At 33.2% G+C, this 17,442-nt stretch overlaps 3 protein-coding genes and 1 pseudogene across 4 annotated transcripts; 1 reads left to right on the top strand and 3 right to left on the bottom strand.

Annotated features, from left to right (window-relative positions):
* The first annotated feature begins 1 nt into the window (after position 1).
* On the top strand, positions 2-4,749 carry LOC149062061 (uncharacterized; annotated as a pseudogene). Its single transcript, XR_016189313.1, has 3 exons — positions 2-59; positions 539-2,913; positions 4,551-4,749. The product of XR_016189313.1 is annotated as an uncharacterized LOC149062061 (transcript).
* A 3,834-nt stretch (positions 4,750-8,583) lies between these two features.
* Positions 8,584-9,055, bottom strand: LOC149062060 (uncharacterized). The gene has a single exon (XM_089218446.1). The coding sequence runs from the start codon at positions 9,016-9,018 to the stop codon at positions 8,584-8,586; it is 435 nt and encodes a 144-aa protein (XP_089074572.1). The 5' UTR covers positions 9,019-9,055.
* A 98-nt stretch (positions 9,056-9,153) lies between these two features.
* On the bottom strand, positions 9,154-10,060 carry LOC149062059 (uncharacterized). Its single transcript, XM_089215194.1, has 3 exons — positions 9,772-10,060; positions 9,572-9,700; positions 9,154-9,230 (listed from the first exon to the last, which is right to left on the bottom strand). Exons 1-3 carry the CDS (start codon positions 10,058-10,060, stop codon positions 9,154-9,156), a joined length of 495 nt encoding a protein of 164 aa, XP_089071320.1.
* A 1,358-nt stretch (positions 10,061-11,418) lies between these two features.
* Positions 11,419-12,146, bottom strand: LOC149062058 (uncharacterized). Its single transcript, XM_089217376.1, has 3 exons — positions 12,048-12,146; positions 11,739-11,838; positions 11,419-11,573 (listed from the first exon to the last, which is right to left on the bottom strand). Exons 1-3 carry the CDS (start codon positions 12,144-12,146, stop codon positions 11,419-11,421), a joined length of 354 nt encoding a protein of 117 aa, XP_089073502.1.
* Between the last annotated feature and the right edge of the window lie 5,296 nt (positions 12,147-17,442).

The raw sequence follows: 17,442 nt of genomic DNA, 5'->3' as shown, positions 1-17,442 counted from the left end.
CATGGCGGCGCTCCAACGACTTAAAAACATTGCTGCACAATTTGTTTCCACATTCAGATGTTTTTTGCGGGACGCGGTGAGGGGCTCGGGCGTCCGCTTCGAGTGTGTGGTTGGAGGCGCAACATCGAGCACTTATTGAGTAGTGTGGAAATTCATCCAGACAGACGACGTGACGACTGGCGTCGTCAGTGGCGGCAAAGCTACCTTTTAAAAACTCATTATTTACACCTAATGGATATGGTAATGGATAACCTAACCTGTCCGATGAAAAGAACAGACTTAATTCTGAAACCAAGAAGACACCGACCGTAGATGCAACCACGCATACCGACAACGGAATTACAAACACGAAGAAGAAGCAGTCGAGGAAGTGGTGTGCCGGTGTGGCAAGCCCAAACTTGACATAAGAACGCCTCAACAAACCGCCAATCCTTTGGCCGATCCACAACCGGCACCCGTAGCAACATCATCGACGGAAACTGAGCTACCCTTCACAGAAGTTAAGAAGCGTGCTAGCGCTCAGAACGACCCCAAACAGCGGTCTCCTGCATACCAGCCGCCGTTCTGGTCAAAGTGAGCGATCAATTGTCGTACGCCGATACACTGCGCGCCGTCCGATCCATCGGCGTCGACTTTGACGAGCTGGGCACGCATGTCACCGCGATGAGGAATACCCGGTCGGGTGACTTATTGGTCGAGCTGACCAAAGGAGCCAAGGCTGACGCGGCCTCCGAAACACTTATATTCTAAGTCTTAGATCAAAACTCGCAGCCTCCATGACCGAATTCGTGGTCACCCGTCTCAGACGTTCGGCCACCATAGAGATAGTGAACCTGGACGAGATCACCACCGACGAAGAGGTCCGATCAGCCATAATCAAGGCCATACATGGCCCAGAATACCCGGCAACCGCAGACGACGTCAAAGTCACCGGACTCTGGGCGACGAGGAACGGCCAAAAAATGGCCACCGCATCCGTAACCGTCGAAACCGTCAAAAAGGTGACGCACATTCGGATCGGCTGGATGCAATGTCGGGTCCTCCCGCGCCGAGCCGAACCATCACGCTGTTATAGGTGCCACGGATTCGGTCACTCCACTCGTCAGTACACCGGCCCCGACCACTCCACCCCTTGCAGGAGGTGCGGACAACCTGGACACTTGGAGGCAACCTGCTCACAAGGTGAAGATCACTGCGTCGCGTGCGACCGCCTCAAGGTGCCATGTCTACCACACAAGCCTGGCTCAGGGGCTTGCGCAGCCAGAAGGAAGGCTGAGATTATCGCTGAGATTAACGCCAGCAATCTCAAATGATCAACGTCCTACAAATTAACCTACACCGGAGTTCTACAGCGCAGAGCCTTCTTCAGTAGACACCGACGGAAAGGGGAGCCTATATGCTCATAGAGTCGGAACCTAACTGGACCTCCGCAAACGATGACAAGTGGGTCAGGAGCACCGATGACACATGTGCCGTAGCTCTTACTTCCGCAACCAAATTCGTCCCTGAGGCAACCTTTTCTGAACGCGGCTTCGCCTGGATCAGGGTCAAGGTCTGTGGATTTATAGCTGTTACAACTTTTGCAACGACACCGACGAAAATTTCGCCGCCTTTCTGGATGACATTCACCAGTCTGTGAATAACTGCGACCACCGATCTCACGCGTTGATCGGGGGCGACTTCAACGCTTGGTCGCAAGATTGGGGCTCCGCACGCAACGATAAGAGAGGTGAACTTCTCTCAGATCTTGCAGCTAGTCTGAATCTGAGCGTCGAAAACTCTGGTTCCACTGCCACCTACCAGCGGATCAACGCCGAGTCCATTATTGACGTTACCTTCTCCCGCCTGATAGCACCAGCTGTTATTCCCGGATGGAGGGTGATTGACGAAGTTGAGTCCGCCAGCGATCACAGCTATATTAAATTCTCGTTAGACCCGACTCCGGGCGTGGACGACATAAGTGATAACCCCTCAAGGGGCTGGTCATACCGGCAGCTTGACACTCACGCTTTGGCCGCCCATCTTGCGATCATGGCTCAACCCAACATCGATGACGACATTACCACTTCGCTAGCAGCTGAACAACTCACTGGCTACCTGGAGGCGCAGCGTGCGACTCGGAAAGAGCTCCGAAATGCCATTCGCGACTCTCAGACCGCGAACTGGACCGATCTCTGTAAGGCCGTCGAAAACGATCCTTGGGGCCTTCCATACAGAGTGGTGACCAAGAAGATTAGCCGCCAGCGTCCAGGCATCGATGCTCGTGGAATTTAGGACTTTATTGCTGACCATCTGTTCCCGGATCATCCGGAAACCGCCTGGTCCCAGGAGCCCCGACTGATTGACGATCTAGCACCGCCAGCAGTGAATCCGTTCACCCTGGACGAGCTGCGCGAAGCGTGCTTTCGTCTTCCGGCTGGCAAAGCCACTGGTCCAGACTGCATCCCGAGGTTCTCCTCCTGGTATCTAGGATCGTACCAGATGTTCTACTGAGGCCATTCAACCGATGTCTCACTTCTTGTGAATTTCCTAAAAAATGAAAGATCGCCAGGCTGTTTCTGCTACACAAGGGCCCGGGAAAATCAACAAAGGATCCTTCCAGCTACAGGCCTCTTTGTATGCTGAACTCAGTGGCAAAACTCTTAGAGCGGCTATTGCTGACGAGACTAAACCGTCATCTCGACAATACCGGACAGAGATCTGAGACCCAGTACGGGTTCCGATACAGACGATCCAAGGAGGACGCGGTCGAATGGGTCATATGAGCAGCAAACGGAGCCGTCCAGCATCGTGATCTCTGCGTTGTCGTGTCGCTCGACTTTCCAGTTTCAATGGTTTTCTTATTAAATACTTTGAAACATTACCATCATTTATAGTCTTTTTGGGGACTTTAATATTTACTGGCTTGAACAGGTAAGGTAATAATTGTATTACAGCTAAGCCATCATCTCCTAAAATGATTATAATAATGAATTATAGGGTTATAGTAGATAGGTAACATTATTCTATTATTGGTAGTATTATGCGGTTATAATAAAAACTTTCCTAATATATCAGGTGTTAAGATTTTTGTTATTAAGTTTTGTTCATTCAAATTCAAATTATTTTCTCTGTTTTTCAAATATATTTTCAACTTTTCTTTAAAAATGTCAAATTTTTGTATAAAGCATTGGTCTTTATTTTTAGGAAGTAAATTATCAAGATCCATATTAATCTAAAATAGGATTAATTAATATTTATCTTTAATAGGCACATTTTACAATACCTAATCATATTTAAAATGGAATAATGTAACGAGCTGTGACTTTATCTATGAGTCTCTGGTAGTAATATAATAGTAATAGTGATCGAGAGTAACGGCGTAATTATATTAATAATAATCATAATCACTATTCATAAGAATATTCCTTAAAGTAGGTCAAGCTAGAATTGTGTGATTTATGTTCAACGAATATTGCACTATCCATAACCGCGTAAGAGACGTCCTGTTGTGTGACGCACGACAGCTACACGCGCCGTATATGACCGTGGGAATTACGTAGAATAGATAAAATGAATCGAGTAGGGACTGGGGATTCTCTCTACGAGAGCAGCTCGTCGACGACACGATCATCAGACGAACTTACCAACAACTAGCGACTGGAAGCTGAACACACTAGAAGCACATCTCGTTATTGCCACTAAATAAATAAATTGAACTTAGTCATTTTGTCCATATTATTAATTATTGGACTTATAATAAATAAAATATTATTCAAAAAACATCAAGTGTTGATTATTCCATTTAACTTCTTGACAATCCTAGAAGGGCTCGCTACAATAATTAAAAATTATATCTCTCAAGTTTAAATATTTTAAATGTATGTGACTTCGTTAAAATTAAATATACTGTAATATTAGATAAATTAATACTTGTAGGCATAGATAAGAATATAGTATAGATGAACAACTACCATGTTAGGAAAAATGACATTGGAAACAGCGCTCCTGGTGTTTGGTATAAGTACTATGAATTAAATAGTGGTTCTCATTATATTACTTTCAAGGCTTCTCATTTTGTTACCATATACTTGTATATATTATTTTTTGATCTGAGCCTGTATTTTTTTTTTTTTATTAGCTATAAGTATATTATATAGCCCGATAATTATAATCTATAACTTTTTATTGGTGGATAGTATTAAGATAGGTTAAAATATAATAAACAGATTGTTACAATACAACTTTAAGTACATTTTATTACACATTACAAGTAAATAAATACAAATAAATATAATATTTGTAATAAATACAAATACATAGCAAGTAAATAACAATATAAGAGGATAATATTTTATAATAATTCATACATCACAATATAGTATATAATTGTTGCTACTATTTGCAAACCAGTTTTTTGTACTAGGCTAATAACCTATCAAAAATTGTTTGAATATAGAATATTACACTGCACAAATTATTTAAATAAATCAAATTTTTAATTACTTCTCGTAACTGTTGGACTAGTCGATTTTGATGTGTAGTTCCTTGACAGAACGAATATGTTACAGGTTGTTTGAATTTTTTTTTAATTCCTCTGATCATGAATACAAGGGCATGATCAGCCAATTCTTGGCTTTTGAAACTATCACTATCAACAAATCCATCAATTTCATCTACCCCTGGAGTGTATTGTAGACCACTACTAAGGCAAACTTCGTCAAAAAGTATTGAACAGTACCTACATATTATAATAAATTTAAAATTAAATGTAATTAATTTTCACCAATTATTTTAAAATTTAAAAAATGTTTATATTGTAATAATATAATAAAAATAAACCTTTCAGCAGGCTTTAATTTTTTCACATTTTCTTTCAAAATATTTATAATATGAGGGCAAATTCCTGGTCGAATTGAAACACTAGCAAGAATTGTGTTTAATGTTCGTTTGCTGGGTAAGGTGAATAATTTTGATAGAAGTCTATAACATTTTGGGCTTCTTTTGTAAAGAGATTTAACTTATAAGTTATAAGTATGTGACCTGCAACGATATTCTGTAACTCGATAAGGTAGCTTAACGACAACTTTCGGTTCGTTAAGCTAACGAAAATTCTCTTATCGAATTTAATCGATAAAAGCGATTCTATACTATAGTTATTCGTTAACCTAACAACTATTTTCGTTAAAACGGTCGATAGTAAAAATAAAATATCGTTAACTTAGGGCCGATTTCACCAACGCAGTTAATCGCGGTTAACTCACCTTAATCACGATTAATATTGATAACCAGAGATTACGGATTTCACCAAACCCGGTTAAGCGTAACCGCTGCTTAATCACGATTAAGAACTAACCGCCCAATTTCGGCCGATTATCGTCCTTAATCGCGGTTAGTTTTCGAAAATATTGATAATGTTATCAATTATTAAAATATTTTCTGTTTTGTATGAGGATTTTATATTTTGTTTAAACTTCAATTGTTTTTTGGTTTCAAATATATTTATATTTTTACAAGATGCACCGAGCTCGTAAACGTGTGTTTCAAATTTGTTTTGAAAACGATGAAGACGACGAAGACGATTTCATAATTTTCGCTGTTCGCCGTCCAAGATGGATACGGGAAAGAGCCGAAGACTTCGATAGTCTGGATGATCGGGATTTCATTACGAGGTACAGACTGACAAAACCTACAGTTTTGTCAATTCTGGCAAAAATAGAACATCATCTCGAGTATGAAACAGACAGGTCAGTCGGTGAAGTTGGAGCTTATAATAACAAAAACTTTTCAAAGTACCTATAACAGTTTTTTTTCCGACAGAAATAACTGTATATCCCCGATTAATCAGTTATTATGCACTCTACGATTTTATGCCACTGGATGCTTTCAAACCACTGCAGGGGATCTGTGTGGCTTTAGTTCTTCAACAGTAAATCGGATAGTGCATAAAGTTAGTTGTACTATTGCGTCCTTGCGTAGTCAATATATTAAATTTCCTGGAACACCAGAGGAAATAAGACGGAACCAGTTAAATTTTTACAGAAGAGCCAAGTTCCCAAGAGTCATTGGTGCTATTGACTGTACCCATGTGAAGTTGTGGCAATCACCAGGTATTTACAAAAATAATTAATACTTAAACCTGTTTTTCTTATTAGTAGGTACAAGTTATTACACCCGTAGACACAATTTTCTAACAATATAAATGTAATTAATTTATTTTTATTTTTACAATTATAGTTACATTTTACATTAGTGGTCTTTCTTTCTGAATTGCAGGTGGAGAATCCGCTGAGCGTTTCCGGAACCGCAAAGGATATTTTTCGTTAAACGTTCAAGCGATATGCAATGCTAATTTGGAAATAATTGATGTTGTTGCAAGATATGATGGAAGCACTCACGACTCCAGAATATTTCGAGAGTCAAAAAGAAGAGCTTTATTTGAGCAAGGAGTTTATGGGGACGCAGTACTGGTAGGAGATAGTGGCTATGCCTCTGCAAATTACATGATGATACCACTACAAGAATGCCATACACCAGCGGAAAACTTGTATAATGAGTCACAGATAAGGACGAGAAATGTTGTTGAAAGATTTTTCGGTGTTTGGAAAAGACGTTTTCCAGTAATGGCTTTAGGTTTACGAGTAAAACTGATGCGTGTTTTCCCTATCATCACTGCAACATTAGTATTGCATAATATTGCCCGAATAGCTGGAGAAGAAGTCCCCAGAGGCTTTGATTTGATACTCCCTGCTCCTTGGGAAGAAATACTTGCCCAGGATAACATAGACATTGAATATGAGCCAAACCCTATTAATCGAAGAGTAACACAGCAAAACAGTGGGCGACAGGCGTTAATAGATGGTCACTTTGAGAGGTAAATTATGATTAAATACAATAATATTAATAAGTTGATTGCCCAATCAGAATAATATTCATAATAAATATAAGTACATAATATATAGAGCTTTGAATTTGTAAGAAAATTCATTTTAGTACCATCAAATTTATTTTTAATTTTTTTGTTAGCCTTTATTCAATTTTTTCTTTTTTTTTTCGATATTTTATTTATTTTCCAACTATAGTTTAAAAATGTATAAGAGAAAAAATTTACATTGCAATAGTTGGACACTCCCCAGCCATTGGCTGTGTTTAGTTAAATAAGTATTGACTATTGAGCTTAAAACAAGTAGAATAGGAATGCTTTTTAGTGAAATGTTAGATAGGTATTTGTTTATTATTATTTATTTCCAATTAACAAGTACCTATGAGGGTATTCAATATTGCAGTTAATAATTCAAAATTATAACAATACTATTGTGTGTGATAAAAAAATTTTACTCAATTATTGTATGATTGCATAATACATAATAAATTAACATAAAAAATATTTGTATTAATAAAAAATAATAAGATTTAAAAAAATGCATTACCTACATTTATTATGTATTAGTGAACAGCATAAAAATAATAGTTATTATAGTAGAGACTTGTAGTATAAACCTATGGTATAGTTACATAGTGCATACAGTTGCACTTTATAATAATATAAACTGTTCTATCAAATTATTGGTTTTAAAAAATCTTTAATCATAATTCACAAGTAGATCATATGATTCATGTCTCATGCTTATATTATTACACTACCAGAAAATCATAGAAATGTGTACACCTATAATTTCTATTTTCAAAAGTATACCTACATTTGTTTTACAATTACAAGTATGTAGGTACTTGTATCTATATCTTCAATTATTTGAATTAAATTATTAATATGTACATTCCATTTTAGACAATTGTCAATATACAGACCTAAATATTTAACTATATGTACATATATGTTTTAAAAATAGATGGGCAAACATTTTCACATTTTTTGTCAATACATTTACAAAATGTAAAATAAATGATTTATTTATTTATTATTTTTTAATTTCAAAAATTTAAATATATTGTATTCGACAAGGAACCTTCATAATATGAAGAATTATCCTTAATGTTTTTTTATATAGTTAATTAAAATGTTTCAATTAGTATAAAAAAAAAAAAAATAGAATCATTAATATCATAATTTTTTATTGAGATTTTTCCAGTCACAACTTTTATATTTATTTTTGTTGATATTATTAGATGTTTGTTGAATATAATCTAGGTTTATTTTAGAGTACCAATTTATTATCTAACCTTTTTCTTGTTTTTTGTTTCAGATTAATCACACATGAACAAAATGATTAGTGTTAAGCAATATGTTTACTCACCTACAACATGTTTTGAAAATAAATTATTGTTAAACCATATTCTATTTTATTTTTCTGTGTTCCAAACAAAAAAAAAAAAATTATAATAATATAAAATATGATCTCTGATATCCTTGTTTTGAGGTATAATATATTTTATTAAACATAATATAAAAACAAAAAATTGAAATGTATAACATAAAAATAAATTTTCTGTGGTATATAAAAACATAATATTATAAAAACTTGAATTAAATCATAATAATAATAAAATAATAAAAACTTGAATTAAATCATAATAATAATAAAATAATAAAAACTTGAATTAAAACATAATAATAATAATAATAATAAATATAACAATAAATAATCAGTCTATGTTATCAGTCTCATTATTTCTGTCAAATACCCATTCTGTTCCAGTCTCACGCTGGATCTGGAGTTTCAGTATTTCAGTCTTCATTTTTTCTTGTTTTAATTTTTCTTCCTCTTGTAGTAACTTTAATTTTAAGATTTTCATCTGCACTTTGTGCTCTTCTCCAGCATCCCTACTCATTGCATCAAGAGATAATTTTTTGGCTTCCAAAAATGTTTCTGAAGCTAATGTGGTGTTCAGAACTGGTCTTCTTCGTGACACTCCTTTTTTGCCATCTACATCTTTTGGGGGAGTTAATACAGTTATGGGCTGAATGTCCTCTGACATATTAGCATTAGTTATATTAGTTGACATTTTTGAAGTGGAGGGTATTGGTAGGGATGCTTTTGGAGGCTGGCGAAGAGCAGCGGATATCTGAGTCTTCATCATGGCAGGATTGTATTGAGACCAATTATTTTGCAATGAAATGTCCTCATCTTCTAAATCATTATTGATATCCTATAATAACACAAGAAGTTATGAGGTATACTTAACTATAAGCTTTTGATATGATGGGATTATTAATTAATTAATGTTACTGACCTCAGGGCATAACACATCTTTTACAATAATTTCTTCAAACTCATTAGTATCTGTTTTATCTGTAATATATAAAAAGTTAAGTAAATTTGTCAATAAGATATTATTAAAAATAAACATATCATATAATATCGTAATCTAGTGTTTTAAGCTATAGTACAAAAAAGCTTTATATTTAAAAAAATACATTTATGTTATACACAAATATTTTTTATTTAACAGATAAACAACCCTATTGTTTATTTAGTTAGATATAGTTTTAAAAATATTTTGGTTCTATTTCTGTTACTATGTATTTTATTTTAAAAAGGATCATTTTTTTTTTATTATTTAATATTAATTTCTTAATATTTTTATGAATCAAATAATGTTATAATTATAACTATATAATAAATAGACATACCAGTGTTGCTCATACCCTCTTCATAATTGTCGTCATATATATTATGAAAGGGTTCGACATGTGGCCGAATAAGCCCCACAACCATGTCTACTATTGGATCAGCTACTACTTTCCTCGCTTTTCCTCCTCCTAAAAAAAGAATAGAATATCAATTAATAAAAATGTCAAATCACATGATTTATGTAATGTGTATGTATTACCTGTGCCGTAATTATTATCTGCTTGCATAGCTAATGCCGCCTTCGCCTTCCGCTTAAGATTTTCCCAAAGCGTTTTCAAGCTATGGGAGTCTCTTGGGTAAGTTGATGATGTCGCGGTGAATTTCTCAGCAATTTTTTGCCATTCAGCGTTTTTTAACTTCACACTCACCCCATCCGTCTTCTTGCATTCAATAATATTGAAGTGCTCAGTTACTAAGTCCAAGAGAACTGACTTCTCCACGTACTCAAAAGTACGCTCTCGTTTCCTCTTTAAATTTTGACTGTCCATAGTTTAAATTTGATGACGTATTAACTATTAACGGTAATGTTAATTTTAAATTCAATTTGGTATTGTAAACTATAAAATACAGTACAATATACGTCTATACAGTACTACAGTGTACAGATAAAAATTTTGAAATTGAAACACGAAAAACGATCAACGAACTGTTGTTATCTTATCAGACGACACAGCTGACCATGACTATAGATACTAGTAACGTTAATCACGATTAATACGGTTAATCGAGGTTACCGTAATCGTGTTTAGTGGAACCGTGATTAACGTGGTGAAATCCAATTGAGAATAAATCACGATTAACTTTTAACCATGATTACTGAAATCGCGATTAAAGCTTTTTTGGTGAAATCGGCCCTTAATACACACATCAAGACTCCTCGATAACACTTACCGAGGATGGATAAGAGGAATAACGTCATATTTCGTGTTATCATTGATTTATTATCGTTGTTATTTACAATTTTCAAAATTTCAATTTTGAATTTTGATCTTGTGAACAATGTGAAGTAATTATTACAAGTACGATTTTTATCTTAGACATGGCTCTAGAATTTTTATGGTGGGAACTTATGGTGTTAGAAGAAAGAGTTCGTTTACAAGAAAGGCGTATTGAAAGAAGGGTTTTGAGAGATGAACAAAATCCTTTTGATCTCCCTCTCGAAGAATTTATATTTATGTTCCGCATAAGTCCGGAATTAGCATTCGATGTCATAAATATTATTAGGCCTTTATTGCAAAGTCAACGTTCTTCAGGGTTATCTCTAGAAGTGCAAGTAAGTTAATTTAATTTCAATGCTTTGATTTGATTAAATTTTTGAATTTGATTTAATTTAATATTAATGTTTTGTTTCAGTTCCTAGTTACTGTTCATTTCTATGCTCAAGGTAGTTATCAAAGAGGTTTGGGTGGTAACTCTATCCTCAACATAAGCCAGCCATCTGTGAGTAGGTCCATCAGTGTTGTCACAAATGCTATAAACCAGCGTCTTTTGAGACAGTTTAGCTACTGAAAGACAGAAAGCCAGAGAAAAATTTGAAGCAGCACCCCAACCTTTTGAAGGCACTTTAGGAGCAATTGATTGTACACATATCAATATTCTTGCTCCAAATATCCACGAAGAGGCGTACGTTAATCACCATGGTAATCATTCGCTCAACGTTCAAGCCGTAAGTATTACAAGTATTATCTGTTAGCAGTAAAATATATGTGTATTGTTTATGAAATTTAAAACTCCTATTATATTTATATGCCTGGTTACCAATACACAACCAATATAGGGGTGCCTCTACCCCAAATTGGGCCCCTGACTACAACAATACATTTAAATAACACTGTAACTTACTTGGTCATTTGGAACTTGTAGAATCCCTTATATTGCTTTGATCTGAAGTTTTGGCAATTTCACTGGTAACAACAAGTGTTACATTTTCATCGAATTCAACGAAGCAACAACTAACTGTTTCATATTCAATGTTCTCTAATAATATGTCAACATCATCTTCTACATTGGAATTCAATTGAAATTAGTACGTAAGATATAAGAGTGTGACTAAAGAAGAAATGGGTGACAGATGCCTATGGTGGTGTAGATGAAGGGAATAGAATACAAGTATAGAATATTGAAGAAGAAAGAAGAAGCCAAGCTTATATAGCACTAATTACAAACCTTGATTATTGTTTTCTTCATTTACAACCAATGCCAAAGGTACAGGTTCTTTTAGATAAATACTACTATCACCTGAAGCAGCCTTTTGTATATTATTTTCCTAAAAATATAAGATTATTTATTTCCAATACAAACAAAAACTAATAGGTAATTTAATTTGAGTTAAATAATAATAATTAATAACCAGTTGAATAAACTATTTTTAAACAGATTAAGGACTTTGCAAAACTGTTAGTATTAGTAATTAATATTAAATGTTATCATTTACTAAAAAAATTATAATATGTAATGTATATATTCTTAAAATACCTGCTCTTCGGGCCATGAATCCGGACACAATGTCCCTTCAACATATTCATTCCCAATAACACTTGAAACTTTCTTGTCCAAATCTAACAGTTGAGGCATATTTGTTATTTTGTTGCCTGTTTGCACCCTTTCTCTTCGGAGTGCACTAACTTTTTTTGATGTTTTTGTTTTTTGATCTCTCCAAGACTATTTTTTGATCATAAAATAAAAAATCAATTATAACCTTGAGGTGTCTAAAGATCTTTATTGATAGTGAAATTTATCTGTTATTGTAGCTTAGTAAATTTGGGGCTATTTATTGGACTAGCAAAATTGGTAAATTTTTTCCAAACTTAGCTCAGAAGCATACTTTTGAAAACATTGATAAATGAAGAACATGACATAAACATATATAGCCATCTGAGATAAACATTCAAATCCTACTAAACAGCATATTACTTCATGTTTTTTCAAATTAGTAATTACCTACTATTTAATGAATCTATAAAAATATATAATTGAAAAACATAGTGCATGTAAATAGTATGAATAATAGAATACTATTAACAATTGTACTTAAAATTAAAATAAAATAGGAATCAATGGTAATCAGACAAAAAATTTTAGTACTTTTTATCAAGAATTGTATGTCTTATGAAATTTATTTATCTATTACCATTTTTGTATTATTATTTTATTATAATAAATGTAATAAGCTAATGAGTATAATGACCAAAATTTGATATTAATTTATAAATTTTATTTAAATATGTATATATAACTTTTAATCAAATATATTTCTTTTACATATACAATAATGTGGATTGAAGGAAATAGGTTAGCTACTAATAGTTTTATTTATAGTACTGTTTAAAAAGTGTGCTGTACCCAACACAAAATCTTGTACACATCAATGTACCTGGTACATATTACCAACCTCTTTCCAAGATTTAACGTTTTTTTCAGATTGCCCATTACTTCGCATCTCATTCAACTGTTTAACAAGTTCTTCCCAAGATCCTTGGAGTGCATCTCTTGCATTAATTTTCATAAATTTCCCTGTAGCTACATTTGGGTGTTGAATCAAATAGTCTACTAGGTACTCTATTTGATCATTATCCCTACGCCCTTGTCTCTTTTTTTTAGTAGGAGGTCCACAAGACATACTGGTAAAAAAAAAAATTATAATAATTTTGGTAGATAGGTACATTTAATAACACCAATAATACATGGCTAGGTTTTAATAATACATAAGTACATATGATAATATATTCAAAATGCATAGACCAAATAATTTGTAAGAATTAAATAGGACCTATAAACATTTGAGTCATTAGTGATAATTGTATTAATCTTAGATATGTATAAAGTTTGTATGCTAGGTAGTATGATAAATTAAAAAGAGATTAATTGATTAATATTAAATTAAATAATTAAGTGTATATTATGGATACTGAACAAATCAACTTACTATATTAGGTAACAGTAAATGTTATTTAATTGAATAATCTATTTAACTTTATACTTTTTAACTAGGTAACTAATAATATTCTCTTACCTTTCGTTCATCATATTGGTATTGTGTATTGCGGAATAATACTATATATTATTTAATAATTTCAGCCGAACACATCTGATTAACAATTTACAAAAAGAAATTACGACAACACAATCAAAATTCAAAATAAAATCATAATAATATTATAATAATAGAACTATATTAAATTGTGTGATAATACAATTTGGTTATCAGCAAGATAGTTTTTGATTAGTTAATTTTTTAAAAGTCTTAAAGAATAACGAAATTGTCGGTAACATAAAAATAATTTTTGTAACGAAAAATTAGTAATAATTGATATTACGGAATCGCAATTTCGTTAAGGAAATTCGATACATAACGTGAAATTCGATAAGCGCTCATTAACGACTTATGTAGGGACGTTGCGATACTACCGATACCAGTAAAGTATCGATACTTTTCTTTCGATACAAGTACTTTTTGTATCGATACCACGGTTTCGATACTTTACTCATATCGATAAAAAAGTACTGGAGGCCAATTTTTGAAATGAGCTATAGATTATGTGACATATTTATCGCATGCGATAAAATTATAAAATTATCGCATACGATTAATTTATGTCGAACGTTTAAATTGTAGGCTATTTTTGAACTAATATCGATAAAATTGTATCATATATCGAATGGAATAACATTTGTCGCATGAACCACTACGGTAACATATTTGTATACATTATTCTAACCTCAAAATGTAATAAGTACGATAAAATACGGATAGATAAAACGTAGTAATCACTAATCACGATTATAGATAATATTTTGTAGTTTTGTACTTGCGCGTCTCACTTTTAAGAATACGTTTTACATTTTTACGTTAAAATAATGTGATATAACTAAATTATTCCATACAAGTAATTTCTACAAGTTCCTTTAGTTTAAAAAAGTATTAAATAATAAATGTCTTAGTCATGAGTCATGACGAACTGCATTCAGCTCACAAATAGTAATCAATTAATAAAGTTTATAAATATAGGAGTTACTAACATTATGACCAATTGAATATTATTATGAGGTTTTCATAAAAAAGTCAAGTTATTTAATTATTAAAAATTGTTTATTTTAAATTTTAGTTTTTGGCCAATGTCAAACCTAAGTTATTTTTTTATTTTTTCTGGAGGGCCAATGTCAAACCAAAACGAACTTATTTATACTTAAAAACAAAATGAGTGTCATAGAATGAAATAAAAACAAATGTCATTAAGTAACAGAATTTTTAGAGTTCAAACTTTTAAAAATTGGCCAATTTAATATTTTAAATTCCTGAACATTGTCAAAATATGACATTGGCCCTTCTTACACCAAGCCACAGATTAATATTGCTTAAGTTAATTTTGATAATTTGAAAAACTCATTTGAGTCAGCAAGTTTAAGCAATAATTTATTATTCTTAAGCATCAGCTATATGAATAGTCTTATATGTTGGTATTATAATTTATAATAACTTAGATTCACTGCTCAGGCAGATTACAAATTTACAGTACTATTATTTTGAAAATAACTTACCTATGAGTCGAAACAGGATTAGTTATAGGTGTTGAAGCTAATTTCAACTGTTTAGCAGTAGTTTTTGTCGTTGAACTCGTTCCGGGTTCCAATATATTTGAATGTTTTTTTAAATGTTTGGCCAAATTGGATGTGTTGCCACAATATTTTATATTTTGAGAGCAAATTTTGCATTGTGCGATAAATTTGTCAACTTTTTTAAAATACATCCAGCATTTGCTTTTTGGAGGCGACATTTTAAATATGTAATTGTTGTAACAGTAAGAAGTAGTAATCTGAGTAGACCGAGTTGTCGCACTGGCACTAGTCGATCGAATGTGGTCAGCGGAATGCCGAATGCAGTCATGACTCTCATGAGGACACTCAGACTTTGACCGGCAAGACCCGATATTGTTGTCGTATAGAGTATTCGAGTATTTCCCCGATTTCATAGTAGATAATATTTAAAATAGATGATATATCGGTAAACGAACCCTTAATCGTTCTGATTAGGAGACAACTTACTACGTAGTATGTCCAATAAATACGCGAACTTTTAAAATAAAACTTTTATTTGTTATAATTTATCATAAATCAATTTTATCCCCTTCAAAATAGTCTCCGTCTATAGTGATGCATATATCCCATCTTCGTTTCCATTGTTCAAAACATCCCTCAAAGTCTTCAGAAGTTAGGCTTTTCAGCTGTCTTGTCGTTTCGCGCTTTATGGTTTCCACATCGTCCCAATGCTGACCCCTCATGACCATTTTACATTTTGGGAACAAAAAAAAATCACAGGGGGCTAAATCTGGAGAATAGGGGGGGGGGGGGGGGGGTGATCAAGTGTTGTGATTGAATTTCGGGCCAAAAACTCACGGACCAGCAAAGAAGAATGAGCCGGCGCATTATCGTGATGCAAAATCCACCCGTCCTCTCCTAGCAAATATGGTCGTACACGTCGCACACGATCTCGTAAGCGCTTAAGAACTTCGATCGAACCTCGACCTAACCTAACCTTCGATCGGAAAGCACTAGAGACTGCACACGATCAATGTTTAGGTCGTTACAAGTGGTTGAAGGATGTCCTGGTGGGCGGTGGTAAACTCTCCCGATTGTATGGTAAAGTCTCCCGATTTTTTAAACTAGTAAACTCTCCCGATGGTAAACTCTCCCGGGTAAATATTATGTTTACCTGAAAGAAATGTGTAAACTCTCCCGGGTCAATATTATGTTTACCTGAAAGAAATGTGCAAACTCTCCCGAGTCTCTATGAATTGGCTACACTGCAGAGATTGTGATTATACCTTTTATTATGAAATATATTACCCATAGACATAATAATAAATGGACTGATCGTAGAAAGAGAGGTCCGTATACCAACATTGTTAGAAAGAGATAGCATACAACTTAAGACGATCATAAAAGAATAAATTACATAGCATGGAGTAAAAAACCGACTCTGAACGGAGACGATTTATTTTGTCAGATTCTAAAAACATTGTAATCAATTTAAAACCTTTTAGGTAGATAACAAAAATTAAAAATATCAATAAATTTTTTTTCAATTTTGTGTATTTGAGTTTTTAAAATATAATAAATATATAAGGTATCTACTATATTAAACGTATTTAATAACTGTTTGGCCGCCCCTGTCAAATGTGTATACAATACATACATTATAGTGATACAATAATATAAATATTATTTAATATTTGTTCTTGAAAATGTTCTATTTTGTTTTGTCACAAAAACAAAATACAAATTATTTACATTTATACCTATTGTACTATTGAACCTATATCATTCATCCGTTTCATCTATACTATTGAGTATTGCTCATTTGAATATTTTCTGTAATATCACAGTAGTGAACTAACTAATAAGTATAAAATAATTTATTTTGCAATTATTATAAATAAAATAAAACCAAAAACAATGTTATAAATAAATATTTTATTACTTTATATTATCATCTATAGACAAATTATTATGTTATCACCTCAAAATTTTGCTTATTATTCCATGATATTTAATTATTTCTCTAAGATTTTCTTAAACTATACTCTATCTCTTTCACATTCATGTACAATATCTTTGATCTCTTTCTAACAATGTTGGTCTCCCGGTTACATAGGCGGGGTGTGTGGGAGGCGCAGTCCATTTATTATTATGTCTATAGTCTATGATATTACCGTATTTATATTACCGTATTTACTGTATTTATCTTGTGTTAACCTGTATTTGTCATTTAAATATTTAATTACCGTTAGAGTATTTTTAATTTAAATATTTAAAATGATATCGACTATAGTGGCTCAACCAATTCTAACTATGTAAAACGAATAATATCGTA

Source organism: Diuraphis noxia, unplaced genomic scaffold (assembly GCF_037042655.1).
Source record: "Diuraphis noxia isolate RWA-SAM2 unplaced genomic scaffold, SU_Dnox_SAM2 contig0001, whole genome shotgun sequence".
Classification (NCBI taxonomy): Eukaryota; Metazoa; Arthropoda; class Insecta; order Hemiptera; family Aphididae; genus Diuraphis; species Diuraphis noxia.
Note: the sequence above shows the minus strand (reverse complement) of the source record. Positions and strands in the feature narration are given on the sequence as shown.

What these genes read in the sequence shown, in the direction of transcription:
- LOC149062059 (XM_089215194.1), bottom strand. Translation starts at nt 10,060, where the DNA reads ATGGACAGTCAAAATTTAAAGAGGAAACGAGAGCGTACTTTTGAGTAC. An exon ending in AGATAATAATTACGGCACAG is followed by an intron (nt 9,701 to 9,771) that starts GTAATACATACA and finishes TTCTTTTTTTAG; the next exon opens with GAGGAGGAAAAGCGAGGAAA. An exon ending in AGAGGGTATGAGCAACACTG is followed by an intron (nt 9,231 to 9,571) that starts GTATGTCTATTT and finishes TATATATTACAG; the next exon opens with ATAAAACAGATACTAATGAG.
- LOC149062058 (XM_089217376.1), bottom strand. Translation starts at nt 12,146, where the DNA reads ATGCCTCAACTGTTAGATTTGGACAAGAAAGTTTCAAGTGTTATTGGG. An exon ending in ATTCATGGCCCGAAGAGCAG is followed by an intron (nt 11,839 to 12,047) that starts GTATTTTAAGAA and finishes TTATATTTTTAG; the next exon opens with GAAAATAATATACAAAAGGC. An exon ending in TGAAGAAAACAATAATCAAG is followed by an intron (nt 11,574 to 11,738) that starts GTTTGTAATTAG and finishes ATTCCAATGTAG; the next exon opens with AAGATGATGTTGACATATTA.
- LOC149062060 (XM_089218446.1), bottom strand. Translation starts at nt 9,018, where the DNA reads ATGATGAAGACTCAGATATCCGCTGCTCTTCGCCAGCCTCCAAAAGCA.